Here is a 21,385-nt window from a genome sequence, read left to right as displayed (position 1 = left end):
GATGAATGCCAGCGAGAGGTGAGCCAGCCTGAGCTCCTCCCGATGGCTAGTCAAGTGATGGGGACTCAAGACAGGCACCTGGGTTTTGGATGAAATTGGCAGCAAGTTTTAGTTTTGAATTATATTTTCAGAAGCATTGGCCTCCACAAATGAAACACATGCAAACCGGATAAAGAAACTTACAGTAATAATATTCCTTTAGAGTTTTTACACATCCCTCTGATTTCTAACTGGGAATTCCATCTCTCTCTGAGAGAGAGAGAGGGAGAGATCAATCCTGTAGACTACAGTGTAGAGTCGACATACATGATAGTTCAGTCTACACGTGTAGACTGAACTATCATCTTTGGTCAGAAGATGGCGATGTTGCCCTAGCCAAAAGAGATGGGATGATTGGCATATGGGTCAGCAGCTAAGACTGTGTTGGGACAGTTAGATGTTATTCAGGCTCGTGCTTTGAGGATTTGTTTAGGGGCAGTGAAAACAGCACCAGTGTGCGCACTCCAAGTTGAGTCAGGAGAAATGCCGCTGGGGTTAAGGAGGAAACATCTGATGGCTAATTATTGGATAAATTTAAGGGGACATGGAGTGAGTCATCCGACTAAGGGGGTCTTGGAGGATTGCTGGGAGAGGGGTAAAGGTCAGAAAGGAAGTTTTGGGTGGGTAGGTAGGAAGGTGGCAGAGCAAATGCATATTCATGAGGAAGAGTTTGGGCCAACGGTGTTGTGGCCAGTGAGACCGGTGTGGACTTTGAAGGAGGCGAGGGTGGACTTGGGCATGTTGGTAATAAAGAGCAGGAGTAGACAGGTAGATCTAGTGCAGGAATTCTATACTCATATAGTCTGTCTTTTTTAGTTCTTGAATTGGTTTTTTATTTATGGTATAGCTGGTCTTTTATTTTATTGATTGATATGTTTAGTTCTAGTTTTTATTTTTTTATTTTGGTAAATTATAAACTGAGTTAGTAATTTATCTTTTAATGGAGTTGTATTAGTTTTAAATTATGTTCCCACTTGCACTTCTTTGTTACACGTATTTACGTTGTCTGTCTTGTCTCCATGGGGACCACAATGGAAATAAGCCTTCGGGCTTTATTGTGTTTTTATCCTCGGTGATATGTTGTCTTATGTCCTGTTTTTATCACCAAATAAAGTCAATCAATCAATCAATCAATATGAGCAGTCAGTATGGGAACTACTTACAGGTTTTCACAGATGGGTCTAAGGATCCACAGTCACAGGTAACAGGGGCGGGGGTGGTGATTCCCAGTAAGAGGGTAGAGATCAGTAAAAGAACATCAGATTATTTAAGTGTTTATGCAGTTGAGTTAGTGGCAATTTTGTTAGCGTTAGAGTGGGTGGAGGAAGGGGTGGAAAATAAAGTAATAATTTGTAGTGATTCAGTGGCAGCGTTAGTAAGTATTAAAAATGGAGCAGGGAAAAGTCATCAGGATTTAGTATATGAACTGTTGTTTGTTAATTCAAGGTTAGTTAGGCAGGGGAAAACTATTAAGTTCATGTGGGTGCCAGCTCATGTAGGAATTGCAGGTAATGAGAAAGCAGACAGGGCAGCAAAGGAGGCGATCAGGAGAGAACAGGTGGACAGTGACATTAAACTTTCAAAATCAGAGGGGAAGAGCATAGTATGGAGGGAAATAGTTAATCAGTGGCAACAGCATACAAAATAAAGTGGGAGTGGTGGGGAATAGTGGGAATAATAGGATTGAACAGAGAGTTATAAGTAGATTGAGAATTGGGCACAGCAACTTAAATGGAACACTTTAGTATAATAGGGAAGCACCCAACTGGGCATTGTAGTCAGTGTCAAGTAAGGGAGACGGTGGAGCATGTTCTGATATCATGCAGGAGATATGAAGCAGAGAGGGTGATCATGATGACTGGACTGCAGAGACTGGGACAAATGGAGGCCAGTGTGAAGGCTATAATGGGATGTGTGGGAGTAGTGGAGGGGAAGAAAATAGTGGTCAATTTTTTGAGAGGAACTGGACTGTTAAAAAGACTGTAATGGAATAGGGGAACAGTGGATGTATTAGTCCATAAGGAGGCGGTAATGCAACATTTTGGATGCCAACCGCCGTAAAACCAAACAGAAGAAGAAGAGATGGGATGATTATTATTGTTCTTCCGGAGTGTCTCCATGAGTTTCTCTTGGTGGACTAGAGCAATTTCCGGGTCAGGCGAGGATCGAGCTTGACCAAAGCGGCTTGTTGTTGTTTTGATCGAGGAGCGCGCGACGACCAGAGACGCGGGATGTAGTTGTTCTCTCCTTTGATCTGGTTATTATCACACTGCGTGTTTGCTGTGTGGAGTGGAGGCACCAGCTAGCATCACTTATTCAAATAGTGTCGTTAGTTAGCATCGTCCTGAAATGGCGACAGAAGTTAGGAAGCGAGCTGTGGTGAAGATCGTGAAGCTACCGGTTCATTTATTACAGGTGAGAGGACGTTATCAAAGTCGTGAAATGTTGTTCATTCTCGTTAAGTTGCGAAATAATGTTGACGTTAATTGCAGGAGCTAACCTTACGTGGATTAAAGTGATACAACACTAAATAAAGCAGTTTGCTCACCGTTTTTTCCTCAAGGCAGTTTGTTAAGTTTAGCACAAACTTGAGTGATGTCGAAGCGAACCAGTCTGGCAAGCGAGACTGTTTGCCTTGTCTAACGCAGTACCGCTAGTTGTGGTGATAATGATGACATTTATTCTAGTCTTTCTTCATTACTTCACTTTGAAGTAAAAATAGAAACAACCGACATTTTTACATCTTCCTATATGGTACACGTACAGAGCGCCCGAAAATGAAAATGCAGCCATTAAATTGAACAGACGTAATTTACACCCTGTTTTGAGCTGAAAGCTTCACTGTAGCTTGCCTTGGGACCCTGCTAGCCGGGCGCTTCTCGCTCATACTGAACCAAAGAGCATGGAAGGAAAGAGAGGACACTCCGGCCATTTTTGGAAACAGAATGCGCCTCGCAGTGGTCAGCTGCGGTAGCGCTGGCCCCTATAATCAGCCTCTCTAAACAGTAACTCAACGGGAGAACACTCTAAATTTCGTGGATTCACATCTTTTCTGGGCGTAGCCTACTGCAAATCTTGATTGAAGTGGTGTAGTGCAGGGATGTAAAACAACAACCATATTGTGGAAACTAAGCAAAATTTTTCGTTTTTTTCTTTTAGTTTTTTTCAAGATAAATAGCTAATGCAAGGACCCGAGGTTAAAACCACGGCAACGCACTTCTGACGGAGTGGACGACAGCCGCATTTGCGCGACAACACAAAATGCAGGATTAACATCTTTTCCGGGCGTATTGCAAATCTTGGTCTATTCTATTTACTTAGCCTATACTATTTACTTATTTATTCAATGGCAGGATCAAAGCAGAAACATATAAACGTGGGAGTAAACACATTTATTGATGAAAGATCAGCTCCATGTGTGCTTATACTGTATATAGATAAAGCTGCGTTAATTTGTCCCAATTTTCCCCCATGCAGGGAGGGATCATTAGTCTTTCTGATTCTGATTACATTTGCTGAAAAATTCACTGACTACAATAGTATATGCAGACATGGTCCAGACTATAATCAGGGGAAAAAAATGTCAATGTAGAATTTGCAATCATGTATAAATCTATACCCATAACAAACATTCAAGTAAATGTATGTTAACGTGAAAATGTAGAGTGGATAGGCCTGGATAGACTGAACCTGGCTAGAAAAGTTAAGCTATTCTTTTTTTTTTTAACTCTTTATTTAACAATTTTTCAAACAACAAAGAGACAAGACATGGCATACTCCCATTGCTAAATCACCCATTTATAAATTAGTCGACTCGAGTGGAAACGGACATGGAATTTTAATGCAAACATAAATTAAAACACTTAATTGAGCCAAGATAGCCAGATATTGCTCTTTGACATTCTTCAGACTACACAAAATACATAAAAGGTACCCCCCATAAGTTCTGTCTGGAGACATTTCTTTCTTTCTGACTAAAAAAAAAGTGGGGGATATACTGTAAAACTCCCCCAAACTACTGAGGGGAGTTTGTCAGAGTGGGAGGCGGCCCTCCGCAGGGGGGCTCGGGATCCAAGCAGTTTCAGGGGAGGCTCAGTGAATTGAAGTGAATAATATATGAGCTATTACATTAGTTATCAAAAGGAGATGTGATTTGGTTAAAGAGATAGTTCAGAGATCCAGTAGTTTGGGGGAGTTTTACAGTATATCCCCCACTTTTTTTTTAGTCAGAAAGAAAGAAATGTCTCCAGACAGAACTTATGGTTGTTGTGTAGTCTGAAGAATGTCAAAGAGCAATATCTGGCTATCTTGGCTCAATTAAGTGTTTTAATTTATGTTTGCATTAAAATTCCATGTCCGTTTCCACTCGAGTCGACTAATTTATAAATGGGTGATTTAGCAATGGGAGTATGCCATGTCTTGTCTCTTTGTTGTTTGAAAAATTGTTAAATAAAGAGTTTAAAAAAAAAGAATAGCTTAACTTTTCTAGCCAGGTTCAGTCTATCCAGGCCTATCCACTCTACATTTTTACGTTAACATACATTTACTTGAATGTTTGTTATGGGTATAGATTTATACATGATTGCAAATTCTACATTGACATTTTTTTCCCCTGATTATAGTCTGGACCATGTCTGCATATACTATTGTAGTCAGTGAATTTTTCAGCAAATGTAATCAGAATCAGAAAGACTAATGATCCCTCCCTGCATGGGGGGAAATTGGGACAAATTAACGCAGCTTTATCTATATACAGTATAAGCACACATGGAGCTGATCTTTCATCAATAAATGTGTTTTCTTTAGAAATAAATAAATCAGTAAATTGAATTAGTCAATCTGAACCCATGATTTCAAAGTGCTGTATTTATTTAATAAATGAAATTCAGAATGAACGTTTATATGTTTCTGCTTTGATCCTGCCATTGAATAAATAAGTAAATAGTATAGGCTAAGTAAATAGAATAGACCAAGATTTGCAATACGCCCGGAAAAGATGTTAATCCTGCAGTTTGTGTTGTCGCGCACAAATGCGGCTGTCGTCCACTCCGTCAGAAGTGCGTTGCCGTGGTTTTAACCTCGGGTCCTTGCATTAGCTATTTATCTTGAAAAAACTAAAAGAAAAAAAAGAAAAATTTTGCTTAGTTTCCACAATATGGTTGTTGTTTTACATCCCTGCACTACACCACTTCAATCAAGATTTGCAGTACGCCCAGAAAAGATGTGAATCCACGAAATTTAGAGTGTTCTCCCGTTGAGTTACTGTTTAGAGAGGCTGATTATAGGGGCCCGCGCTACCGCAGCTGACCACTGCGAGGTTCATTTGGCGCTGTCACGCTTCCAAAAATAAAAAATGGCGGAGGCTGCTGGGCGCTGATGTTGCAATGGGGCAATATGGAGCTGTCAGTTCTTTCCATAAAAGTTCTTTGACTGAACAGAGAGCCCCAGGAATGAGTACAACATCGATGCTGACACTTCCGGGTTCTTCACTGTTTTCGCCTATGGGAGTTTTGAATGGGTTTTTGGCGCAGGGTTGCCAACCGTCCCTTAAAATACGGAATCGTCCCGTATTTGTAAACAAAAAGACGTGTTCCGTATTGAACTGATACAGGACGCGCTTTGTCCCGTATTCGAGAGACACTGTTAGTACAAAGCTATTTGAGCCTGGTTTAGGTAGCTTGAAAGTGCTTGAATTACTCTTAAAAGCTGTACAAACCCTGCTTACAACAGTAGGCTATTGCAGGTGTAAGACTTGTTACAGTAATCAGAGATATCCTCGGTCTAATCCATACTTTTCAATAGCCTGATTGTCCTTTTATTCAGAAGATTTCATTTGAAATCTAAAATGTTTTGCACTAATGATGTAAACTTGCAGGTCTGTCTATTCAAAAGAATAGCTATGTAAAATTGCTGTTTGCACTGTTGAAAGAAATTTCTTGAATGAGTAGGCTACATGCCAATGTGAAGATAAATTAGGCTATCTCAAAATGTAATTTGCACTACTGTTTATTGTTTTTCTTAAAATGTTGAACTTTATCCATAGTGCAAAAAAACGCAAAAGCTGATCAAAACCAGGTCTGTGTGTTTGCTTGTATTAATGGGTAGCCTAAATGGTTGAAGTCAAAGCCCCCGCCGGACCGCCCCCGTTCCTTATTTCCATTTCAAGAAGTTGGCAACCCTCGATGCTTCAAATAAGTTCTCTGGGCAAAGCAAGCTTAATCAAACGCGAACCAGTGTTCAGCAGGACAATCTTCACACATGAGGACCACTTTTATGAGTTTTTAAGCTTTTACGTGCCGTTAAAAGGGCGACTAGCTAGCAAACGGCTAAATGAGACTACACTGTTGAGTCGAATTTAAGCACTCATTATGCTTCTCTTGATTGCATAACTTACTGGGCATCACACACACCTGTAGGAAGTGACCCGCTCTGGACCTGAGGAGCCTGGGACAGAGAGTGCAGTCCTTCTGACAGAAGTTAGGAAGCGAGCTGTGGTGAAGATCAAGCGAGCTGTGGTGAAGATCGTGAAGATACCGGTTCATTTATTACAGGTGAGGTTATCAAAGTCGTCAAATGATGTTGTTCATTGTCATTAAGTTATGAAATAATGTTGACATCAATTGCCGGAGCTAACTAAACTTTGGTGGTGGGAACCTTTCATCTTCGCCTTTCCCGGTGCAGGGAGATGTGACCCGCTCTGGACCTGAGGAGCCTGTGACAGAGAGTGCAGTCCGCTGCTCAGCTCGACCAAAGAAGGAGGTCCACTGCACCAATAAAGACAACAAAGACCACAACAGCGATGAAGACGACAGCGATAAGGATTGGCATCAACGCCGTCTTTGCAAGAAGAGGAAGGTGGGGCCAGAGACACTTCACATAGATGATGATGACCACAACAGCGTCTGCCGCTCAGCTCGACCAAATAAGGAGGTCCACTACACTGATAAAGACAACAAAGACCACAACAGTGTCCGCCCCTCAGCTCGACCAAATAAGGAGGTCCACTGCACCGATGAAGATGACAAAGACCACAACAGCGATGAAGACGACAGCGATGAAGGCAACAGCGATGAGGATTGGTTTCATTTGAATCTTGGCATGACGACGAAGGTGAGGAGGCCAGAGACACTTCACATAGTTCACATTAAAGCGATACGAACTGAATTTACATTTCTGTTTTGGATATTTCATTTAGTTACTGTTTTCATTCCATCTTAGAAAAAAAAGAAGAAGAGTAAGAGCAAGAGCAAGGTCAAGAATGAGGTAAGGTGTAGGCCACGTTTTACAAAACCTGCATACTTTGTCATGGTCATTTAAGAATTAGCAACAAGGCATTTTATGTCTGTGTCCTGTAGAAACCTGTCTCTGTCAATACTAACATCACTTCATATAGAGAAGCATTTCAGTGCAAACCAGACTGTTGAAATGTAAAATGTATACAGGGTTCATACAAGGTCCTTAAAGCAGTGGTTCTCAAATGGGGGTCCGAGGACCCCCAGGGGTCCATGGCACTTTGCCAGGGGGTCCGCGAAAAGTTTTCAGGGAAAAAAAAAGAAATTGTGTGCAAAGAGCAAGGTCCAAAATGAGGTAAGGTGTAGGCTACGTTTTACAAACCTGCATACTTTGTCATCGTCATTTAAGAAGTAGCAACAAGGCATTTTGTTTTATTTCATAAATATGTCTGTGTCGGTTCAAAAGTTATGGACCAAAACGTAAAGAGGGATGTTATAGCGTCACCTAGTGGTCAACTAGTGTAATTTCCCCACCCATAGTAAAATGTGACTCTGTGAACCTACTTACCAAGTTCGGTAGCGGCAGGTCTTATGGTTTCTGAGTGGGACCAAATCGGCTTGCAAATTGGTGACTAAATTGGGTGGACAAATCGTGTTAGAGGGCCTGCACCCTGCGTGTGCTGGCCAAAAACAGGGTGTAAATAATGCCTTCTCACATCAGCTTGTTGGCAGGTAGGCCTATGTGAGTTTGGTATAGGACCAATCAGCGTGACGTCAGGTAGGCCTATGTGAGTTTGGTATAGGACCAATCAGCGTGACGTCAGGTAGGCCTATGTGAGTTTGGTATAGGACCAATCAGCGTGACGTCAGGTAGGCCTATGTGAGTTTGGTATAGGATTCAATATTCAAGATTTTTATTGTCACTCCATGATACAAGTATCACGTGTGAAATTCTTGTGCTGTGGACTCCGTTTACAACATAGTACAAATATAACAGGGCATATGAGTGCAAAAACAACAAGAGACACAACAAGCAATAAGGCAGTATAGTGATAAGACAAGTCAGAGACGGTGGCATATTCACTGCACATACTGTAGGTGCACATGTCATGTGCATACTTTAGACGTGCTTAAACATTTTAAATTCGGCGTATTTGGCATACAGGTGCAAATAGCATATTCCTTATTAAACATACAATTAAACTCTGCGTTTTAAATTCGGCGTATTTGACATACAGGTGCAAATAGCATATTCCTTATTAAGCATACAATTAAACATTAGACATACGTAATGGTAGCAGCTACAGTACGGTACAGTACGGCTACTACACTATTTGTGTATGTTAAGGAGTCTCGTGGCCTGCGGGAAGAAACTGTTCCTCAAGCAATTTGTGCGTGCTTTTGGAACCCTGTATCTTCTCCCTGAGGGTAACAGGGAGAACAGGCTGTTGTGGGGATGGTTTGTGTCTGATGATCTTCAGGGACCTCCTGAGGCACCGCTGTTTATACAGTTCATGCAGTTCTGGCAACTCACATCCTGTTACGTGCTGGGCCGCGCGTCTCACTCTCCGTAGCGCCCTGCGGTCCATGGTGGTACAGTTCCCGTAGGACCAATCAGCGTGACGTCAGGTAGGCCTATGTGAGTTTGGTATAGGACCAATCAGCGTGACGTCAGGTAGGCCTATGTGAGTTTGGTATAGGACCAATCAGCGTGACGTCAGGTAGGCCTATGTGAGTTTGGTATAGGACCAATCAGCGTGACGTCAGGTAGGCCTATGTGAGTTTGGTATAGGACCAATCAGCGTGACGTCAGGTAGGCCTATGTGAGTTTGGTATAGGACCAATCAGCGTGACGTCACTGCCACCCAAAAATGCGTAACCCCGTGGCAGTTAACTAGTATGAGTTGTGCCAAACAAACGTTAATATCTCAAAAAGTATACATCACATTGCTTATATTTTGACATTCTGGGTGAGAGCAGAATTAGCTCAAGAGTTTGGTGTATAATGCATGTCGTGTTAAAGTTGTGTGAACTGTCGCAGTTTTTAAATTGTAAACACGGTCAGCCGGCTAGAGTCATGCGCTCAAACTCAGGCTCCATAGCGCAGTGACACGGTTTGTTTACCAAAATGCTGCTCGGCTGATCCCTCGTATAGGATGGCAGAGACCAGCAATAAATGTATTGTTTTGTAAGCGTCAGTCCGGGGTTTTAACTTACCGTAAATTCCGGACTATAAGACGCACCGGTCTATAAGCCGCGGGACCAAAATTGACTATTTTTTTCTTCTATAAGCCGCACCGGTCTATAAGCCGCGGGTGTTTTGATGTTTAATTACCATATGAAAGGGTTCGTGCACAGAGAGGAATGTCGGGAAAGAGTTGGCTGTTTGGGGAAGCTCCCATTTATTAACATTTCAACAAAACAAAACAAAAGTCAGGTCACTAATCCCCAGACAAAATCACACAACAATAGGCTATATGTGCAGCAAACGGCTGTAACCAGAGAAGTCAAGTCACTAACCCTCGTCTTCCTCTTCTTCCTGCGTACTGAAACCACCAAAGTCCTCATCTTCAGTGTCGGAAACGAACAGGTTCAGGGTGGCTTCGTCAACCACTCTCCTCTCTCCTTCATTGTCACTCAAAACCAACGAACTCCTCTTCGTCACTGTCGGCATCGAACAGCCTCTGAAGCCTCTGACGGCCCTCAGCGCCAGCTGTGGCGGCGTCATCCTCTTCATCCCGCAGCAGTCCAGCGTTTTGGAACCCGTTGGTGATTGTGGATGTTTTCACACTCCTATAATATTCCGCTTCTACTGCTCGTCTTGTTGTGAATATTCCTTGATCTTCCTTTGTGTGAATTCGCCGAAGTTTGTGATTTTCTCCTGGTAGTCGGGGGAGGGAGTTGGCCGAGTGGCCGTTTGCTTACCGTAATTACCATATGTAAGTGGTCACGCACAGAGGGGATTGTCGGGAAAGAGATGGCTGTTTGAGGAAGCTCCCATTTACCGTATTACCGTAACATTTCAACAAAACAACATAACACAACACCACCGTTGTTTATTTTTACAGTGCACACAGTGTCCGCGGTGTGGTGAAAAGAGGGCAAGAGAGGAAATTAAAACAGAAGTGGATTTATAGTTAGAAAGAGTGCTAAAGAAGAGAGAATTCCGTTTTTTATTTTTTTATTTTAGTTACTCACAGTACTATTGACCAGTCCAACTCAAAAGATATTCGGCAGTTTCACTTTGAGCTCTTGTTCCGCCGCTGTCCATCAATGGTTATGACGAGTCTCGCTGGGTACAGTACGCCAAAGCGATATCCATTGACTCGATGATGCTGTTGTATGTTGCGCGTTTCTGTTGCACCAACGCGGAGAGGTCCTGCCGGACGAAAAAGCGCGTACCCTCCCAGGTGAGGGGCTTCTTCCCCGCAGCCTGGAGGATGAGTTGACGGTCGGGCCAGCGGAGTAGGCAGATGAAGATGGCCCTCGGTGGCAGGCCGGGGTCTGGACGTGGCCGAGGCGCCCGGTGTGCCCTGTCCACCTCTGGTGGTTTCTCGCCTTCCTTCAGGTCCAGGATGTAACACAGGATTTTGCCACGAAAGCGTCCATGTCACCCATCTCAGCTCCCTCTTTTACATTGATCAGGCGAATGTTATTTCTTTTACTCCTGCTGATTAAGTCATCAACCTGCGTGTGCAGGGTTTCGATTTTGCATTTTATCCATTTTCGGACTCACTGTGTTGTTTTTGTCCTCCAGTGCGCGGATGCGCTTTTCCGCATTATAAACTCTGTTCACGGTTGCCTTAGTTTCTTTAGTGAGTGAGTGGATGGACTTCTGCACGTTTTCAAACTTGTTTTCAAGCTGCTCAAAACCTCTGAGCGATGTCGGACTTAATCGATAGTGTTTCACGGAGTAAAAGTTTAGCCCAAGCCGTGTATCTCCAGCCTCCAGCAGGTGAGTCATTTCCTCATTCATGGCGTGATTGCTTCGTCTTTTTCTTTCTGCTTACCTGTGTTGTGTTATGTTATGTTATGTTATGTTGTTAAAAGAGGGCAAGAGAGGAAATTAAAACAGAAGTGGATTTATAGTTAGAAAGAGTGCTAAAAAAGAGAGATTTTTTTTTTTTTTTGGAAAAAATCCATAGATAAGCCGCACCGTTATATAAGCCGCAGGGGCCAAAAAACGGGAAAAAAGCCGCGGCTTATAGTCCGGAATTTACGGTACTAAAACTGATGTCATTCATCTTTCAGTAGAGCAAACTTAAGGGAATTTAAGCACTCATTATGCTACTCTTGATTGCATAACTTACTGGGCATCACACACACCTGTAGGAAGTGACCCGCTCTGGACCTGAGGAGCCTGGGACAGAGAGTGCAGTCCTTCCGACAGAAGTCAGGAAGCGAGCTGTGGTGAAGATCAAGCGAGCTGTGGTGAAGATCGTGAAGATACCGGTTCATTTATTACAGGTGAGGTTATCAAAGTCGTCAAATGATGTTGTTCATTGTCATTAAGTTATGAAATAATGTTGACATCAATTGCCGGAGCTAACTAAACTTTGGTGGTGGGAACCTTTCATCTCCGCCTTTCCCGGTGCAGGGAGATGTGACCCGCTCTGGACCTGAGGAGCCTGTGACAGAGAGTGCAGTCCGCCTCTCAGCTCGACCAAAGAGGGAGGTCCACGACACCAATAAAGACAACAAAGACCACAACAGCGATGAAGACGACAGCGATAAGGATTGGCATCATCGCGGTCTTTGCAAGAAGAGGAAGGTGGGGCCAGAGACACTTCACATAGATGATGATGACCACAACAGTGTCTGCCGCTCAGCTCGACCAAATAAGGAGGTCCACTGCACCGATGAAGACAACAAAGACCACAACAGCGATGAAGACGACAGCGATGAGGATTGGCATCATGGCAGTCTTGGCATGAAGAGGAAGGTGAGGAGGCCAGAGACACTTCACATAGTTCACATTAAAGCGATACATACTGAATTTACATTTCTGTTTTGGACATTTCATTTAGTTACCGTTTTCATTCCATCTTAGGAAGAAAAGAACAAGAGTAAGAGCAAGGTCGAAAATGAGGTAAGGTGTAGGCCACGTTTTACAAACCTGCATACTTTGTCATGGTCATTTAAGAAGTAGCAACAAGGCATTTTGTTTTATTTCATAAATATGTCTGTGTCGGTTCAAAAGTTATGGACCAAAACGTAAAGAGGGATGTTATAGCGCCACCTAGTGGTCAACTAGTGTAATTTCCCCACCCATAGTAAAATGTGACTCTGTGAACCTACTTACCAAGTTCGGTAGCGGCAGGTCTTATGGTTTCTGAGTGGGACCAAATCGGCTTGCAAATTGGTGACTAAATTGGGTTGACAAATCGTGTTATGGCCCATTTCCACCGCAGGTAGTAGCGCGATCCCGCTCCGCTCGACTCGATAAATGGTCTCATTCCACCACTAAAAACTGTCCCAGCCCGGGTTGTATTGGGGTCGAGTCGTGCTACTTTTTGTACCTGCCTCGTCGTGGTTCTATTCTGTGAACCCGGGTTCATACGGTGACGTGAAAACATTGTTGACGACTGATTGGTCAGGCAGAATCGTGTTTACTCTGTCTACACACTGTCAATGCAATGCTGGCGGCTGCATACCAGTTTAGTGGGCTTACCTTCTCTTCTGTTATGTATATTTCCATCAGTCTTTTGTGTTGCTGCCTTCGCCTCCGGTGAAATAAAATCGTGGCGGGTGTTCAATTGTCTGAGAGAGAAAAAAGTCAGCTGCTCAGGGAGCTCTGTAGCTGAGTGCAGGCTGCAGCACTCCGCTAGGCCGCAGCGGGTGTTTGCTGAAGCCGCGGTCTTGCCTGGTGAGAGGCCGCGGGGTACAGGCTTCACTCTGTTGCGCCTCTCCCGTCCCCGCACAGCGCAGCGCATGCCTGTGAGTTTGACTAACTACAAAGTGATATCCATTCTCCTGGCCGATTGTCACATTTGCCCATGTACACTGTAGGTCATTTAGAGGCACCAGTATTTCATAAACAGTTTAAAAGTTCTGTGGATGGATTTAATTGTAACGTTATGTTATAGCCTACTTCGGCTATAAGCGAAGGACAGATATGCGGTCGCTATGACGACCAGCTGTGGGCGGGGGTGGGTGGGGGCAGATGATCCGCGGTGGAAGCAAAACGTCCATCGGGCCGAAACGATTAGAGCCGAGTGGTGACGAGCTGTGCAGGGCAGTAAAATGTGGTGGAAATGAGCCATTAGAGGGCCTGCACCCTGCGTGTGCTGGCCAAAAACAGGGTGTAAATGATGCCTTCTCAAGTCAGCTTGTTGGCAGGTAGGCCTATGTGAGTTTGGTATAGGACCAATCAGCGTGACGTCAGGTAGGCCTATGTGAGTTTGGTATAGGACCAATCAGCGTGACGTCAGGTAGGCCTATGTGAGTTTGGTATAGGACCAATCAGCGTGACGTCAGGTAGGCCTATGTGAGTTTGGTATAGGACCAATCAGCGTGATGTCAGGTAGGCCTATGTGAGTTTGGTATAGGACCAATCAGCGTGACGTCAGGTAGGCCTATGTGAGTTTGGTATAGGACCAATCAGCGTGATGTCAGGTAGGCCTATGTGAGTTTGGTATAGGACCAATCAGCGTGACGTCAGGTAGGCCTATGTGAGTTTGGTATAGGACCAATCAGCGTGACGTCAGGTAGGCCTATGTGAGTTTGGTATAGGACCAATCAGCGTGACGTCAGGTAGGCCTATGTGAGTTTGATATAGGACCAATCAGCGTGACGTCAGGTAGGCCTATGTGAGTTTGGTATAGGACCAATCAGCGTGATGTCACTGCCACCCAAAAATGCGTAACCCCGCGGCAGTTAACTAGTATGAGTTGTGCCAAACAAACGTTAATATCTCAAAAAGTATACATCACATCGCTTATATTTTGACATTCTGGGTGAGAGCAGAATTAGCTCAAGAGTTTGGTGTATAATGCATGTCGTGTTAAAGTTGTGTGAACTGTCGCAGTTTTTAAATTGTAAACACGGTCAGCCGGCTAGAGTCATGCGCTCAAACATCACACACACCTGTAGGAAGTGACCCGCTCTGGACCTGAGGAGCCTGGGACAGAGAGTGCAGTCCTTCTGACAGAAGTTAGGAAGCGAGCTGGGGTGAAGATCGTGAAGATACCGGTTCATTTATTACAGGTGAGGTTATCAAAGTCGTCAAATGATGTTGTTCATTGTCATTAAGTTATGAAATAATGTTGACATCAATTGCCAGAGCTAACTAAACTTTGGTGGTGGGAACCTTTCATCTTCGCCTTTCCCGGTGCAGGGAGATGTGACCCGCTCTGGACCTGAGGAGCCTGTGACAGAGAGTGCAGTCCGCTGCTCAGCTCGACCAAAGAAGGAGGTCCACTGCACCAATAAAGACAACAAAGACCACAACAGCGATGACGACGACAGCGATAAGGATTGGCATCATCGCGGTCTTTGCAAGAAGAGGAAGGTGGGGCCAGAGGCACTTCACATAGATGATGATGACCACAACAGTGTCTGCCGCTCAGCTCGACCAAATAAGGAGGTCCACTACACTAATAAAGACAACAAAGACCACAACAGTGTCCGACCAAATAAGGAGGTCCACTGCACTGATAAAGACGACAAAGACCACAACAGCGATGAAGTCGACAGCGATGAGGATTGGCATCATGGCAGTCTTGGCATGAAGAGGAAGGTGAGGAGGCCAGAGACACTTCACATAGTTCACATTAAAGCGATACATACTGAATTTACATTTCTGTTTTGGATATTTAATTTAGTTACCGTTTTCATTCCATCTTAGGAAGAAAAGAACAAGAGTAAGAGCAAGGTCGAAAATGAGGTAAGGTGGGAGGTACGGTGGTGCAGTGGTAAGCACTATCGCCTCACAGCTCGAAGGTCGTGGGTTCGATTCCCACCTGGGCCGATGTGAACACTGAAGGAATGCGTGCCCGTCCGCATGTCCTCGAGTGCCCACCACCCGGGTGGGGTCGGCAAAAATGGCCTTTCTGTGTGGAGTTTGCATGTTCTCCCCGTGCCTCCCGGGGGTCTCCTTCATATAGGAACCCCCTTCACAAAAACATGCAACATCCTGGTTGCTTATATGGTTCCTCCTCTGATCGTTAAGGGCGCCTGTTCAGAGGGAGGGGAACTGGTTGGAATAGCGTGAACCTCCCACGTGCTATGTCCTACCGGTGAAGCTTCCTCGGGCAGGTGAAAAAGATGCGGCTGACTTGACTGCCCATGTCTCGGAGGATGCATGGAATCAGTCTCGGCTCTCCCCAGATCGGCAGAGGATGGAGTAGCAACCAGGATTGAGTAATTCAAATGAGCACTAAACGGGGGATAAAAATGGGATAAAAAATCGGAAAAAAAACATTAAAAAAAAAAAAAAAAATGAGGTAAGGTGTAGGCCACGTTTTACAAACCTGCATACTTTGTCATGGTCATTTAAGAAGTAGCAACAAGGCATTTTGTTTTATTTCATAAATATGTCTGTGTCGGTTCAAAAGTTATGGACCAAAACGTAAAGAGGGATGTTATAGCGCCACCTAGTGGTCAACTAGTGTAATTTCCCCACCCATAGTAAAATGTGACTGTGAACCTACTTACCAAGTTCGGTAGCGGCAGGTCTTATGGTTTCTGAGTGGGACCAAATCGGCTTGCAAATTGGTGACTAAATTGGGTTGACAAATCGTGTTATGGCCCATTTCCACCGCAGGTAGTAGCGCGATCCCGCTCCGCTCGACTCGATAAATCGTCTCATTCCACCACTAAAAACTGTCCCAGCCCGGGTTGTATTGGGGTCGAGTCGTGCTACTTTTTGTACCTGCCTCGTCGTGGTTCTATTCTGTGAACCCGGGTTCATACGGTGACGTGAAAACATTGTTGACGACTGATTGGTCAGGCAGAATCGTGTTTACTCTGTCTACACACTGTCAATGCAATGCTGGCGGCTGCATACCAGTTTAGTGGGCTTACCTTCTCTTCTGTTATGTATATTTCCATCAGTCTTTTGTGTTGCTGCCTTCGCCTCCGGTGAAATAAAATCGTGGCGGGTGTTCAATTGTCTGAGAGAGAAAAAAGTCCGCTGCTCAGGGAGCTCTGTAGCTGAGTGCAGGCTGCAGCACTCCGCTAGGCCGCAGCGGGTGTTTGGTGAAGCCGCGGTCTTGCCTGGTGAGAGGCCGCGGGGTACAGGCTTCACTCTGTTGCGCCTCTCCCGTCCCCGCACAGCGCAGCGCATGCCTGTGAGTTTGACTAACTACAAAGTGATATCCATTCTCCTGGCCGATTGTCACATTTGCCCATGTACACTGTAGGTCATTTAGAGGCACCAGTATTTCATAAACAGTTTAAAAGTTCTGTGGATGGATTTAATTGTAACGTTATGTTATAGCCTACTTCGGCTATAAGCGAAGGACAGATATGCGGTCGCTATGACGACCAGCTGTGGGCGGGGGTGGGTGGGGGCAGATGATCCGCGGTGGAAGCAAAACGTCCATCGGGCCGAAACGATTAGAGCCGAGTGGTGACGAGCTGTGCAGGGCAGTAAAATGTGGTGGAAATGAGCCATTAGAGGGCCTGCACCCTGCGTGTGCTGGCCAAAAACAGGGTGTAAATGATGCCTTCTCAAGTCAGCTTGTTGGCAGGTAGGCCTATGTGAGTTTGGTATAGGACCAATCAGCGTGACGTCAGGTAGGCCTATGTGAGTTTGGTATAGGACCAATCAGCGTGACGTCAGGTAGGCCTATGTGAGTTTGGTATAGGACCAATCAGCGTGACGTCAGGTAGGCCTATGTGAGTTTGGTATAGGACCAATCAGCGTGACGTCAGGTAGGCCTATGTGAGTTTGGTATAGGACCAATCAGCGTGACGTCAGGTAGGCCTATGTGAGTTTGGTATAGGACCAATCAGCGTGACGTCAGGTAGGCCTATGTGAGTTTGGTATAGGACCAATCAGTGTGACGTCAGGTAGGCCTATGTGAGTTTGGTATAGGACCAATCAGCGTGACGTCAGGTAGGCCTATGTGAGTTTGGTATAGGACCAATCAGCGTGACGTCAGGTAGGCCTATGTGAGTTTGGTATAGGACCAATCAGCGTGACGTCAGGTAGGCCTATGTGAGTTTGGTATAGGACCAATCAGCGTGACGTCAGGTAGGCCTATGTGAGTTTGGTATAGGACCAATCAGCGTGACGTCACTGCCACCCAAAAATGCGTAACCCCGCGGCAGTTAACTACCGTAGTATGAGTTGTGCCAAACAAACGTTAATATCTCAAAAAATATACATCACATCGCTTATATTTTGACATTCTGGGTGAGAGCAGAATTAGCTCAAGAGTTTGGTGTATAATGCATGTCGTGTTAAAGTTGTGTGAACTGTCGCAGTTTTTAAATTGTAAACACGGTCAGCCGGCTAGAGTCATGCGCTCAAACTCAGGCTCCATAGGGTTCCATTGCCGTTGCCACGCAGTGACACGGTTTGTTTACCAAAATGCTGCTCGGCTGATCCCTCGTATAGGATGGCAGAGACCAGCAATAAATGTATTGTTTTGTAAGCGTCAGTCCGGGGTTTTAACTTACTAAAATTGATGTCATTCATCTTTCAGTAGAGCAAACTTAAGGGAATTTAAGCACTCATTATGCTACTCTTGATTGCATAACTTACTGGGCATCACACACACCTGTAGGAAGTGACCCGCTCTGGACCTGAGGAGCCTGTGACAGAGAGTGCAGTCCTTCTGACAGAAGTTAGGAAGCGAGCTGGGGTTAAGATCAAGCGAGCTGGGGTGAAGATCGTGAAGATACCGATTCATTTATTACAGGTGAGGTTATCAAAGTCGTCAAATGATGTTGTTCATTGTCATTAAGTTATGAAATAATGTTGACATCAATTGCCAGAGCTAACTAAACTTTGGTGGTGGGAACCTTTCATCTTCGCCTTTCCCGGTGCAGGGAGATGTGACCCGCTCTGGACCTGAGGAGCCTGTGACAGAGAGTGCAGTCCGCCGCTCAGCTCGACCAAAGAAGGAGGTCCACTGCACCAATAAAGACAACAAAGACCACAACAGCGATGAAGACGACAGCGATAAGGATTGGCATCATCGCGGTCTTTGCAAGAAGAGGAAGGTGGGGCCAGAGGCACTTCACATAGATGATGATGACCACAACAGTGTCTGCCGCTCAGCTCGACCAAATAAGGAGGTCCACTGCACCGATGAAGACGACAAAGACCACAACAGTGTCCGACCAAATAAGGAGGTCCACTGCACCGATGAAGACGACAAAGACCACAACAGTGTCCGACCAAATAAGGAGGTCCACTGCACCGATGAAGACGACAAAGACCACAACAGTGTCCGACCAAATAAAGAGGTCCACTGCACCGATGAAGACGACAAAGACCACAACAGTGTCCGACCAAATAAAGAGGTCCACTGCACCGATGAAGACGACAAAGACCACAACAGTGTCCGACCAAATAAAGAGGTCCACTGCACCGATGAAGACGACAAAGACCACAACAGTGTCCGACCAAATAAAGAGGTCCACTGCACCGATGAAGACGACAAAGACCACAACAGCGACAAAGACCACAACAGCGATGAAGACGACAGCAATGAGGATGGCTTTGCGTCTTCCCTGAAGAACAGGTACTTTGTCTCTTTGTGCAGCTGGGTCTTCATATGTACTTTTTATATTGTACAGATATCTTAAATGTTCTTTGTATCCTTCTTGGGACCACAGTGGAAATCAGTTGAACAACTGTCTGTGTTTTTTATCCTTGTACTACTTTTTTTTTACATACTTTGTGTAATACTCTTGTCCTAAATAAAAATCAATCAATCAATCAATCAACAGCGATGAAGACGACAGCGATGAAGACGACAGCGATGAAGACGACAGCGATGAAGACGACAGCGTTGTGGCCGACAGCGTTGTGGCCGACAGCGATGAAGACTACAGCGATGAAGACGACAGCGATGAAGACGACAGCGATGAAGAAGACAGCGATGAAGAAGACAGCGGCGATGAAGACGACAGCGATGAAGACGACCACGTCCGCCGTTCAGCTCGACCAAAGATGGAGGTCGAGTACACCGAAAAAGACGACAAAGACCACAACAGCGATGAAGACGACAGCGATAAAGACGACAAAGACCACAACAGCGATGAAGACGACCACGTCCGCCGCTCAGCTCGACCAAAGAGGTCGACCAAAGAGGTCGACTACACCGATAAAGACGACAAAGACCACAACAGCGATGATGACGACAGCGATCTTGGCATGAAGAGGAAGGTGAGGAGGCCAGAGAGACTTCACATAGTTCACATTAAAGCGATACGAACTGAATTTACATTTCTGTTTTGGATATTTCATTTAGTTACCGTTTTCATTCCATCTTAGAAAAAAAAGAAGAGTAAGAGCAAGAGCAAGGTCAAGAATGAGGTAAGGTGTAGGCCACGTTTTACAAAACCTGCATACTTTGTCATGGTCATTTAAGAAGTAGCAACAAGGCATTTTATGTCTGTGTCCTGTAGAAACCTGTCTCTGTCAATACTAACATCACTTCATATAGAGAAGCATTTCAGTGCAAACCAGACTGTTGAAATGTAAAATGTATACAGGGTTCATACAAGGTCCTTAAAGCAGTGGTTCTCAAATGGGGGTCCGAGGACCCCCAGGGGTCCATGGCACTTTGCCAGGGGGTCCGCGAAAAGTTTTCAGGGAAAAAAAAAGAAATTGTGTGCAAAAGCTTCATAGTTCAACGAAAATATTATGCTTTAAATCTAAAATGGTTCATGGATTACATTCTAATCTGACAAACCTATCAATTTAAATGTCAAGCATGTTACCGTGGAAACAAGCTGAGCCCAAAATCACAAATCAGAATGAGGGGGTCCCTGGTATATTTTCTATCTTGTAAGGGGTCATTGGCTGAAAAACATTTGAGAACCTCTGCCTTAAAGGCATGGAATTTAAAATGTAAGTACTGGAATACCTGGGAAATTAGCGTGTTATGTGGGGAAGCGCTTAAAAGAGTTTGAAATACAGTAAATAAGTAAATGAATGAATACATAAATAAATAAAAATGTTGCAGTGTATGACAGAATGCAAGTCAAAATATAGAAAATAAGACCAATGTATTCAGGAGGAAAATGACTTAAAAGCATATAAACCTGTGATATGAAAGGCAGTAAGGTTTTAGGGAAATGTTTCTTGATTATGTCCAGAGTCCTGAACAGCAAAGTAGTGCTGGAAAAGGTAATCAAAAGTCCTTGAATTTGAAATAATATTGTCTGTATGAACCTTGTGTATATGTGTGTAGTAGGTTACGTGTGAAAGAAGTCCGTTTTCTCAACTTGAAAAGTTATGAATCTTCTGTGTTTTACCGCAGAATTTGTCTGCATATGAACTGGCACGCCTGGATAACATCAAAGAGAACAAAGCCTTCCTGTCCCTCCAATTCCAGACGTGGAATATGCCATTCACCTCTACCCCGGTAACCAGCCCCAATGTGCGATAATGTAGGTGCTGAGGAGCATGGAGGAAAGATCTGCAGCTTGAACATCATAGTTCACTGCCAGGGCGTCTGCGATTGCATCTTCTTTACCCACAGCTCCTGCAGGCCATCCATGTAATTTTCCGTGATCCTGGTCGCACTGTTCTGTTAAAAGCAGATTGTCAGGTTGAGCTTCCAGAACTATCCTGTGAGAAGCATGAGGAGGCAGATACCAGGATGTTTGCCCACATTGCATACTCATTACAACATCTGCACCACAAACGGGCTGTAGTGGTGGCTACTGACACAGACGTGATCATGATGTGCATATACTACATTGCACACATGGATGGCCTGCAGGAGCTGTGGGTAAAGAAGATGGATATCTACCTGCTCATGCAATCACAAACGCCCTGGCAGTGAACAATGATGTTCAAGCTGCAGATCTTTCCTCCATGCTCCTCAGCACCTACTGACTGGATGTGACACAGTGAGCTATCTCTACAGAAGAGGAAAAAAGCACGCCTACAAAACTGCCATTGATCACCTGGAAGACCTTCTGCCCCT

General features: G+C 44.7%; 1 protein-coding gene across 5 annotated transcripts; it reads left to right on the top strand.

Moving 5' to 3' along the window:
- Positions 1-2,249: 2,249 nt before the first annotated feature.
- LOC310777465 (uncharacterized protein) lies at positions 2,250-21,119 on the top strand. Of its 5 annotated transcripts, none has more exons than XM_083637800.1 (16): positions 2,250-2,454; positions 6,456-6,590; positions 6,721-6,969; positions 7,039-7,149; positions 7,258-7,302; positions 11,604-11,738; positions 11,869-12,213; positions 12,322-12,360; positions 14,364-14,477; positions 14,608-15,009; positions 15,118-15,156; positions 18,005-18,139; positions 18,270-18,967; positions 19,176-19,614; positions 19,723-19,764; positions 20,714-21,119. In XM_083637800.1, exons 1-16 carry the CDS (start codon positions 2,389-2,391, stop codon positions 20,840-20,842), a joined length of 3,123 nt encoding a protein of 1,040 aa, XP_083493926.1. In that variant the 5' UTR covers positions 2,250-2,388; the 3' UTR covers positions 20,843-21,119. The 5 variants fall into 5 exon arrangements, with proteins under 5 accessions (XP_083493926.1, XP_083493925.1, XP_083493924.1 ...); XM_083637799.1 differs by having other exon boundaries at positions 6,721-7,149; positions 14,608-14,856; positions 14,914-15,009; XM_083637798.1 differs by having other exon boundaries at positions 6,721-7,149; positions 19,191-19,614.
- The last annotated feature ends 266 nt before the right edge of the window (positions 21,120-21,385 follow it).

This window comes from Poromitra crassiceps (genome assembly GCF_964638095.1).
Source record: "Poromitra crassiceps genome assembly, chromosome: 5".
Classification (NCBI taxonomy): domain Eukaryota; kingdom Metazoa; phylum Chordata; class Actinopteri; order Beryciformes; family Melamphaidae; genus Poromitra; species Poromitra crassiceps.
Note: the sequence above shows the minus strand (reverse complement) of the source record. Positions and strands in the feature narration are given on the sequence as shown.